General features: G+C 34.6%; 1 protein-coding gene across 1 annotated transcript in view; it reads right to left on the bottom strand.

Annotated features, from left to right (window-relative positions):
* The window catches only part of LOC107741988 (receptor tyrosine-protein kinase erbB-4-like), a 106380-nt gene extending 95061 nt beyond the window's left edge, over positions 1–11319 (bottom strand). The window contains exon 1 of the mRNA XM_016554823.1: positions 11020–11319. Within this exon, the coding sequence (XP_016410309.1) occupies positions 11020–11098 (79 nt within the window). The 5' untranslated portion in view covers positions 11099–11319. The remainder of the gene's footprint in view (positions 1–11019) is intronic.
* Between the last annotated feature and the right edge of the window lie 406 nt (positions 11320–11725).

Raw genomic sequence — 11725 nt, 5'->3', positions numbered from 1 at the left:
AAAAAAAAAAAAAACAACAGCAAAAAAACTGGACTGAGGTAGACCTGCTATTTATTTTTATGTCTGAGGAAATATACAAGACTATGTCAGTTCTTCTCAAAGCGCATAGAAGGGTTCAGTGTGTGTTTTCGTTTTGTCATCTTAATTTGTTGATTTAAGTGAAAAATATTTAGTTAGCCTGTTTATTTTATTCTATTTATATTATTTTATTCAGTTTTTCTCTGTTCTCAGAAGCGCTGCAGGTGTGTGATAATTTGACAATGTGTATCCAGATTCTGTTGTTGATCTGCTGTTATGTATGCTGGTTTGCACGTTAAAATAAACCTGTGACAAAAAATATGTTTGTTTGTATTTTTAATGGGTCATAGACACTCATCCATTCTATTTTTATTTAATACTAATTTAATATTTTAATCTTATCAGTTAACGGTTAATGTAACGGTTAATGTTCAGATAACCGAAATGAGCATCCCTAATTGATATAGTAAAGGCATTATTTTTTTCATGATTTATTAATTAAATGATCATGGGTATTTCTTATCTCATAATGATTTTAGCAATAAATATAGATTTAGAATTACAATAAAAGGTTATGATAAGGTATGCAATGCTATACACACTGGTTTAATAATCCAAGAATAATCCAAAGCCGTTTTCTGATCCTTTATCTAGGCCTGTAGTTTCTCTTCCTCCTTTAAAATGTAATGTAGACCTCTGTGATAGTAATTGTAATAAAAAAAACTTATTTATAAAGAATTTAAACGTATTATCACTGGTGATTATCAATGCTATATTTTGGGAGATATTGAATCTTCAGTGAGAGATAAAGCTTTTACCTTTTATCTTACATAGCCAGTAGCACCAAAGGTTAAAGAGACTCGTAACAGAATTATGTTTAGGATTTACCCTGTTAGTGGTTTTATTTAGAAAAATAATAATTTTGAGATAGATCTATGTTGATTTTGCTCTTCTTTTTCTGAAACAATTGATCATCTATTATTTTACTGTGAGGTTACTTCTACATTTTGGTTAGATATTTATAGTTGGCTATCAGTAAAAATGGAGACAATTCCTCCTATTATTTTACAAGATATTCTCTTTTTTGTGTGTGATTTAATTTCTAATTTCTTAGATGTTGTTAACTTTGTTTTATTGTTGGGTAAATATCATATTCATACATGCAAATGGGAAAAAATGTAAGCCCTCCTTTAATACATTTCTTTTGTGAAAGTTTGTGAAAATGTTTCAGAGCTTTAAAAATAAAAAAAAAAAAAAAAAAACACCCACAACACCCTAGCAACCGTACTGCAATGTGCATCAAAGTTAATCACAAATAACTTTTCTACAAGCTGAAGTAAATACTAATATATGGAAGGTGCATGGTGTCATACACACAAGAAAATAATGCAATAGTATATATATATATATATATATATATATGTGATATGACAATATCTGACTAGCAATAGATGACTAATGCAGTAACATTATTCTTGATAATAGCAGCTGATCTTTTCTTTGCAACTGAAAGATGACTTCAAAACCTTTCATAATATCTGAGAATATGCTATTAAAAATGGCAGATACATCATAAGGTCTGACTTTAGTTAGATTTCCCAAAGTACCCAGGAAGATGCATGACTCCACGAATAGTATGAAACTCAAATTTGCTGAAAGATTTTTTTGTTGTTGTTGTTGAACGAATAAACTGCTCTAAAAGTGTCTCTCCATGAAATGAGAACTTTTCCCTTAAGGTCAAAGCTATAAGAAAGAGTATGTTTCACAAAATATATGTTAATAAGTTGTTATAACAATAGCAATACTTTTTCTTCATCTTTTATCTCTGTACATTTGCTGAATTACTATTGTTCTGTTGTATATACAGTATATTGTCTCATTTGCATATTTTACAATGAATATATAAAACAAAGCTTAAACTAAAACTAAATGTCAGTTTATTTCTGTGCTTGTGTGCCCTAAAAATGTCTTAGTTCATTTAACTGTGCAGTTGACACAGGAGAACAATTGTGGCTTAGACTGTGTCATTGTGTGTGCGCATGCAATGGAGGAGAGCATCCATGTCATTTATCAAACCAGCCTGGGCTGGAGCTGATGAATTGAACATCACATCCAGCTGGACACTTTTATTTCACAAAGAACAGCTCTTTTGCCAGCCAATGTGACAGACAGCCCAGAGTAAGACTCGACTGAGCTCACAGCGGGCAGATCACAGGCCACATATGGCAGAAACCAGCATGTAAGAGAGCAGCGTGCCTTTCAGACCATTAATCGCTTTAGTATTAATTGTAAAATTGGGATTTAGTGTTAATTGACCGGCGCTGGAAAAAATATTAGACTATAAAAGAGCACCGTGGCTCAGAACGGTATATATATATATATATATATATAATGTAATCTTGCCCTGGAGGGCCAATGCGCTGCAGAGTTTAGCTGCAACCCTGATCAAACTCACCTACCTGTGATTTTCTAATGATCCTGAAGACACTGATTAGCTTGCTCAGGTGTGTTTGATTAGGGTTAGAGCTAAACTCTGCAGGAAAGTGGATCTCGTGGGCCAGATTTGAGGATCCCTGATATATACTATTCTATATATGCAAATGTTTTTAAGATTACAGAACATATGTGTTTTCTTCCTGAATGCTGAAAGGCATCGTTAAAATGCTACTGGGTCCCAGGTTGGCTAGCAAGACCTGGATTCTCCTGACGAGCAATCTGTCCAATCAGGCAACATATTGTCAGGGCTGTCCGTAATGAGGAGCAAACATGTGTTGTCATGCAAATGAGCACAGGCTACTTCGGCACAAAACATGTGGCGCCGCGCTACTAATTTTCCTTTTTGATCTCCAGCTAATTCGCCTAATTAGGAAGGCAGTTTCAGTGTGGACTCTTCTGCACGGGTGTTTACACTCCCTTATAATAATATACCAACAATATATCATGTTTTAATAAATATCACTGCAGCAGGAGGACCATTAACATTTTACATTGTGACATTATTTTCATGATAATTTAGTACATTTTCCTCTTAAATTCTAATTACCTCAATGTCTTTGCACACTTTAAAAAATAAATAAATAAATAAATCCCATTATATCCCATTAATCTAATCCAATTTCTCTAATCAATGGTGATTCTCATTCTGCAATAAAAAAAATTTTTGTTTGCCTTTTAATAATAAATACATTAAAAAAGTACTTTTTAAAATTATGTACTAATGCTTGATAATTTTGAATAAAATATTACATGTTTGCATGTGTTTTATCTGTGCTCAGTTTATTCCTATTAATTCCCATTAATATCTTCCCATTTCTCTAATCAAGGGTGATTCTTGCACTGCAATAATTGTGTGTGTGTGTGTGTGTGTGTGTTTTAATAATAATACATAAATAAATATATATTTTCCCAATTAAAACTAGCATAAATCCGTACAAATACTACAATTATGTATAAATACTTTATAATTTAGAAAAAAATATTATATATTTGCATGCATTTTAGCTGTGCTCAACAGTCATTAAATAATAATAATAATAATAATAATAACAACAATAATAATAATAATAATACATTGGACAATATTTTGGGGCAAAATATCCTGAAAAACTAAGTGAACAATGAGCTTTATGAAAAGCTTGCATTTATCTAAAATACATTTGCATATATGCAAATTAATATTAATATTTTAATTTCTTAGTTCATCTCATAAGTAAATGCATTAATGTTCCCAGTCTGCAAGCATGAAATAATATCACAAATCATTGTTCCCCGCAAAATTATTTATATCAATTAAATATCATCATCAGACCTCAGTAAACATAACATAATATATCTCTCAATGACATCTCGAGCACAAATATTGTTTGCCTTCCCTCAGTCACCTTCAAGGCTGCTTACATCCATTCTAACAGCTGGAACCGTCAGTCACAGCACATACACAAAGGACATAATAATGACTATCATCAACACCATTATTATAATTATCATTGTCATATGAAGATTGCATTGCCTAGGGAATCAGTGTTGGACTATAACCAAAATCGTACTAATATTTGACCAGTGAACAGACTACAATTTGCCGTGTCGTGAGTGGTTACCGGGGTGTTGCTATGCAGTTACTAAGGTGTTCTGAGTGGTAGCAAAGTCAAAAAAGGCCATCCAAAAATCTCTAATGATAAAATCTGGCTCAAGTTCCTCCTTCAGTTACAAAGGATTTTTCAGACCTTTTGTCATCCAGCAGCAGAAAGTACTAAGTCTGAAGACTTTACCGTAAGTTGCATGTTTAAATTGTACGTTGTTTCGGAACTTCTCGCTTCTGTTTTATTCACCCCGTTTTCTCTTCTTGCTTTCTTCTGCATTAAACACGCACTAAAGAATCCTTCAGAATTGCTCCAATTCTAAAAATGAGGCAGACACAGATGGCGGGTGAGAGATGTTATTAACCGCACACCCTAAACCTCTCTATCCTAAAAGCCCTGCAGGTTTTCATGTTCAAACCCTCTCCTTCTGTGAAGACCAACAGTTAAAAAGAGTAAATCAAAAGAGAAAGAAGTATTCAGTTATTTTTTACTAAAGTAAAATAAAGGATTAAACTTTTCATAATTTCCCCAACAAATCAAAAAAGAAATAAAAATGAATAGAGTAAAATAAATAAGTATAAAGTTTAAAAAAATTAAGTAAAAACAGATAATATGTGATATGATAAATCAATAATAAGCGTATTTGAATCCATATGGAAGGTGGTTCAAACGGATAGATTCAACTACTGGCCTTGGTTAATATCAGTATACCACTAGTTGGTAGTTTAACCGCTCAATTGCTGTACAGAAATCCAACGCATAAAACAGACACATAACATATTTAAAGAAACCAGTGCAAAAACAGGTTTTTCTACAATTTCTCAGCACAGAAAAAAAATACAGCTCTTCTTGCTTTCTGCACAGCTAGACACAAGTATAAGAACACAAGTATGGCAACATGTGAAGATGTTTCAGTAAATCACAAATGCCATATTTGACACAAACTGATGCCTTTAGGGACATCATTTTGTGACAGCACTCCAGTATGCCTTACACACTGAGATGTGATGTTTTTATACAGTTATGATGAAGATGCTTCTCTATGTACCTACTTCACTGACACATAAAAGAACACAAATAGGTTTCAGAGCTCCGGGTTGTTTCTATGGCATCAGTGATGCTCAGTATTTACCATCTCTTCTGCACATGGTGATGATGCAAAGCTCAGACTAAGGGTGAGCAGTATTACCAAAACCGTATTTTACTGTATGTTTAATGGTATATTATTGTAAATGTACAGTAGGGCTGCACGATTAATCGAATGCGATTGTCATGCTTCAGCGCGAGAGCGCCCTCTGGCCTTTGGATGTAGATTTACTGCTGATCACAGAACCGTGCTTCGCTGAAAGATACGCATGACAATCGCAGCTTCTGTCGAATCGCGATCTCGATTCCATTTTGATTTATCGTGCAGCCCTAATGTACAGCATATATCACAATATTGAATAATTCAACCCAAAACTGGTTTATAGATTGAATATTGTTGACACCTTACAATAAGGTTCGGTTTCCAAAAGAAAATGTCAGACTTTTTTGTCAAACTTTTTGTTATGAATTACGTGATACAATACAGAGAGTTGAAAGGTTTATTTTGGTATAGACTGTGTACCACAACTCCACCATTGCATACATACAATATATTCAACATCCAGCCATTGTTCAACTTCAGACAGTGCACTCAGTCAGGTTATTATAGTTCTGTGAAACATTAATTTTCTCATGTGTGTGAAATTACATTCATGCAATGTACAGCCCATTCCCAGCAGCTACATGCAATTTCCATCATTCCAGGTGCTGGATATCCCAGAGAGATAAAATAAGAAATGGATTCAAATAGTAAAAGGGTGTCCAATAACTCATTGCCCAACCCCAAGAATTTACCAGTGACCAGCTATATATAGGTAGTAAAACTGTACCGGTAGCCAAGTGCTCAGATGAATGCAGAATGATTTTAAAGAGCATGACATAAATTATTCATTTGTTCATTTAGAGATTTAAAGCTAGTGAGCCAGTAAATAATTGCATCAATTTATATGCACTCAAAAAAACAAAAAAACAAAGAGTAAATATAGCATCTACTATAATTTTATTTAAAATTAGCAAAAGAATAGTGTAAAACATAAAAGTGTAAAGCTTGCAAATAATAATAACAGCTGACTTTTTATCTGAGTAAATATAGCATCTACTCTAACTTAAGTGTGCATTATAAGGTTACACTTCTCACTTCACAATAAAGTTGATGACAGCTGATATCCTTTCATCCAAAACTTTCACTGCTCTGAGTGAAATAAGTGATGAGCTCTCCACTGCGAACATAAAGCAACGATTATAGTTTCGCACAAGGTCTTTTTGAACCAGTAATCCAGGGTGACACACTATCACCCTTCCATCTCAGTAGGAGTTTTATGAACCTTTAAACTGAGAGAAACTGCAGTGATATTTCTATAGGGTTAGGCATCTGCCCTCTATCTCACCTAAACAGAGCAACAAAATTAATGCCATGAGGTAGGGCTGCACGATTATGACAAAAATCATAATTGTTGATTATTCCCTTGAAATTGTAATTGCGATTATTAGTTACGATTATCACAATTTAAACAAGCTGAAAACACTCTAATTGAAAAAACTTTTATTGATTTTCTATAGTACTAAACCTCAAATGTCATATATACATTGGTTTGGTTTCTTCTTTAAATAATAAAAAAAAATATATATGCATGGTATTATAATGTTATATTAAAACTAAAATTAAAACAATGGAAAAACTCTTACGATAACCTGTAGAAAGAAAAAAAAACACATCCTAAGCACGCAGAATAACATAAGTGGACTTTAAACGATTAATTGATGCTTTGAACGATTACGCAATTGTGGCAATTCGTATTTCGTAGAAATTCGATTAATTGTGCAGCCCTACCATGAGGCTTGATGGACACAAGAAGACACAGATGCTGGAGTACAAATGCTTATCGCTCACTCCTTTTTGCTTTCTCTCCTTCATTCCCTCTTTACCTTTTCTGCCATCCGCTACCACAGCTGCCATTTCTGAGCACAAGCTCATTTATTACAGGTCACTGGTACACAAGGAAGAGTTTAAAAAGACAAAGTGGACAATGTTTCCCACCTGCACAACAGCACGCTAGTTCACAGTAAACTGCACAAAGACGACACTCTTCTCTTTTCTGTTAAACCAGTGTTTCTCAACTGAGTCGCGACCCAAAAAAGGCTAACAAGTCTGACAGCAGAGAAAAACAATGCTGCATACAAATAAGAAAACGCAACTGACCATATAATCATGCATAGTTGGGATAAAAAGGCTTGTCTTTGCTTGTTGGCACGAAGGCCATGCATCCAATAAAACTAATATACACTAAAAGTATAGAATATTTTTTCACAAGTTCATCTGTCACTTTGTAGAAGCTAGTCAAATAAAGTAAACACCAACACAGAAAGGTTGCATGACAACTTCAATAAAAAACAACTTCAAGAAAAAGAATATTTTCAGATTTTGGAAAAATACTCACATAGGACAATTTTCACCATCACTCATTTCAAGAACTTCTCTTAAAGTAAAAGCATAACCAACATTTAACATTGGAGTATATGGAGTTGCATTCTTACATTTGAAAACTCAAATTTATTTAATTGTGCTAAAACGTGAGCTGTCTTTAGATGCAGTTTTTTGTTTCGGTTTCAGATGTTGTGTGCCTGTATAAATGATCACATTAGCATGGGAAGTAATGGATCACAGCTGACGGAGAGGCACCGAGCCAAACAGTTCTGAGAGGATGGAGAAAGACTGAGAGACAGTGAGGAGACATTGAGGATGAAGGAGGGGGCCAATGTCTTAGAGGCAAAAAGACAGAAGCCATGCCACAACCACAGAAAGAGACCAGCAGACATTTGTTTTCAGAGAAGAATGTCAAATGGTGGAAAAAAAACAACAACAACAACAAAAACCCCTTAAGCTAGAGAAAAATAGAATTATTTGGGCTATTCTGAAGATCCTTTAAAAAAGGGCTATCCTATAGATTATAATTGATTTAGTGGTTTACTCCACACCAAAGAACTGACACGTTTATGATGTTTGCTTTCAGGCATTTGAGGCAGAAAAAAGCTTTCATAACTTTTCAAAAGAAAGTTTTAAACTATTTAATAATAATTAGAAATTTGAATACATGACAATTCATATTTTTAAACTATGTGTGTGATTCTCAAAAAATCATGTCCAGTAAAATAAAATAAAATAAAATACAATTAAATATATTTTTCTTATTTTATTTTCTTATTTTGATTTAGATTTTTGGGTGATTTTTTAAATGCATGTGTTTTAGGCAGGTTTCGTGGTTTCTTGAAATAACAAAAAATTAATATTTAATACAATCTAATATTTCATTTAGTTATTACGAAAAATTGTCAAAAACATTATTATTCATTTAGTGTCCATATTACTACAATAAATGTCCCTGTAATGAAAGGCATGGACCAAGTGTCATTTAAAGTTATGACTCCATGACAAATAAATTCCTAATAAGAGGATTAAGCTTGGCTAAAATTGCAAACATTTCCTGCCTGCTCATAACGATATATTCATGTCTAGACACCATATCAATGACAAGCTTAATTACTGGGAGACTCATTGGGGCTCTCAAATGGAGCTTAATCCAAGTTGATGCGGAGTAATAATTTGACTGCTTTCCCGAGTTCATATCCTTTAGAACTTAAATGTCACATCTCAGCCTGGGTCAGATGTTGTGTCATTTATCTGCAGAAATTGAGCTGAAGCAGAAATTAGATAAAGGAAGACATACAGGGGGAAAAATGAACAGCAAAAATATGAAACCTGATGACCCTGAAATAATTTGTGAAGAATTTCCTGCATGAGGGATTTTAAATTTATTCTCCACAAATAGACTCCAGTGATTGAAAATCATACTGGTACTATTGTGATCTTACAGTCCTCAAATTGACCTTCACCTTATCATTTGAGCAGTAAATACAAGATGCTCTCCAAACAGAGATGCATTCAATTGTTCAGTTGATATCTGAACAAAATTTGATCAAAAGTAAGTTTGACCGTTATACAAATAATCACAGATGATCAATTATTTATCATCGCAAATGATTAAAAACAACGTACTACCATATTTTACTGTAATACACTGATGAAAATGACAGTTAAGAATAATGGCAATAAAAACCAAAAACTAAAATAAATAAAATTCGAATTTAATGGATAATCTTAATCACCATGAAAACAATATTACAATTTCGTTTTGAGGTAAACAACAGCATGGACATGTTTTGATGTGATTTTCATGTGAATTCAGTCAGCCGATATATTCATTATAAGAACTGCAACATAAACTAACAGTACACAAGTCTGCCTCCCTGGATACATGCTTAACACCGTTTTGCGTCATAACACTCACTCGTATTTGTGTCATGATAACCTCCTTCCATATTTCTCTTTGTTCATACACTGCACAACAAAACTTAATTCATGCACCGCCAACGCTGAGTTCGCTTCTCACAGTGGGGATGCAGAAATATGCTGAGCAGCTATTTGAACACAGCGTAGGGGTCCGCAGCGCGATGCCAAGCGCGCAGGAAATGCGCGTTCCGCTGAGCGTGCTCCCGCGCTGCGTTCCACCAAGCGCCTTTACGCGCATCGACATATTAAAATAGACTCTCCCCTGACTGGAAGTCTATGACAACCCATGGAACCATATGCTAGAAAGTTGTGAAATGTATCACACTGACTGGAAAGGGTCTCAACATTCCCGATGGCGATTCCAGGGTTAACATCTCATTTTCTCAAGCGCCACCGACAGGTCAAAGTTGCACTTTTTTTGTTCTTCCTTATATATATATATAATACACCTACAGCACTTACCTGAACTTCATCAAATTTGGTTCAAATCACCGTCAGACTGTTCTCGTCAAAACTGAATATAATCAATCTTATTTACCAAATCGTTTACGGGACACATCAACAAATTTAGCATCAAGGTAGCCAAACATAAGAAATCTTTGCAAGGATTTGGCCTATTGAAACTAACCTTGTCATATATCACTGGCATCAGTACCTGATTAGTTTGTGGACAGTGCCAATTACTGGTTTTGCTTATAACTTTTCAATTGTTTGGCCTAAAGTCATGACGTCAGCCAAATTGGGCATCAGCCATTTTGAAATGTATTAAAACTACTTTTTCTAATTCCTTCTCAGAGTTCATTGGATGTTCACAAAATTAGGGTCAGATCATCTTCAAACCATGCTGGACTAAGATATCAAATGTTTTCTTTTACATTCCAAAGTTCTCTGACATGTCATCAAGTTTGACAACAAGCATGCCAGACTAAGGTTGTATCTCAGCTTTGGTGTATTGACACAAAACTTTCCTTGTGACATTATTGGCACAATGTCCTCCAGACAACACCTTATGAATTTGGTGACTGCCAACTATTGGTTAAAAGTTATAAGCATGTGTATTACAAGTAATCCCACATAACACTTTTAAATCATCACCATCATGTCCAATATTAAATTCAATCTGCTACAAAAATATATAGAACTAACATGAGCCAGTCTGTTTCAGAACATGATAATTATCGATGAAACCAGATTATCTGGTACAGCCATGTAGATATTAGACTACTGATTTGATAATATTGCAGAATAACCACTGGACGAAATAACAGATATGTTATATGTTGCATTGAGTCCTTAAGTATGTGTGATTCCAATGGATTCCACCTCTGGCCATCATAAAGACTCGAGGGATACACTGTGCCTTAAGTATACATTTCAGTCTTTCAATCTCCGGTCGTTTAAGTGCAGCAAAGTAGTCTATAACAACAGTGCACACCGGACAAGTGCGGAGCTTGCCAAGAACCTTTACGCACCGGTACAATCACTCACCTGACTGCCCGCTGATCCTCTGAACCACCATAATTATGACGATGAGGCAGAAGAGGAGAAGAAAGCGAGCCGGCCACATTTCTGCTTATTTTAAGAAGTTATATCTCCATACATTAGCATGATCAATAAAGAATCCGGGCATTGACAGTCCAGCGTCTGCGTCTCCAGCGCGCACACTCACGTCTTCGTTTCAGAGCACATTCTGTGACAAGAAACACAGCTGGACTGGTTTGCTTATGCTCTGTTTTCGTTTTTTGAAAAATAATTGTCTGATTATCCGGATTGAACGACTTGTTACCATTTCATTACCTCGACAGATTCGCAACTTCGGTTTGAGCGTCAAGACACGCCCCTCCTTGTGCTGAACACCGCCTACCTGAGTTATGAATGGTCAAAAGAGGCGCTATAACAAACGAGGCCACGCCCACCAGCGACTGCTTTACATATACACCTGCTTTCAGTGCTGTTAAGTCAGCGCCTTTTAAACTCTTTCATGCCCAAATATGATGATCCTCTTGCGAGGGACTCCCTTCATAATATATTTTCATCTGTAAAATAGTGTGATTTTGAAAAGACAATATGTTGTTTGCAAAATGAAATAGGACTAAGTCTTTTGATATAGACAATACATCGTTAATTTGAGCTAAAGCCAAAACAAATGATTGAAATAATTATCTTAATATTATTTCATTTTATTTGTATAGCA

The sequence above is a fragment of the Sinocyclocheilus rhinocerous genome, unplaced genomic scaffold, assembly GCF_001515625.1.
Source record: "Sinocyclocheilus rhinocerous isolate Xijiao unplaced genomic scaffold, SAMN03320098_v1.1 scaffold1698, whole genome shotgun sequence".
NCBI classification, from domain to species: domain Eukaryota; kingdom Metazoa; phylum Chordata; class Actinopteri; order Cypriniformes; family Cyprinidae; genus Sinocyclocheilus; species Sinocyclocheilus rhinocerous.
Note: the sequence above shows the minus strand (reverse complement) of the source record. Positions and strands in the feature narration are given on the sequence as shown.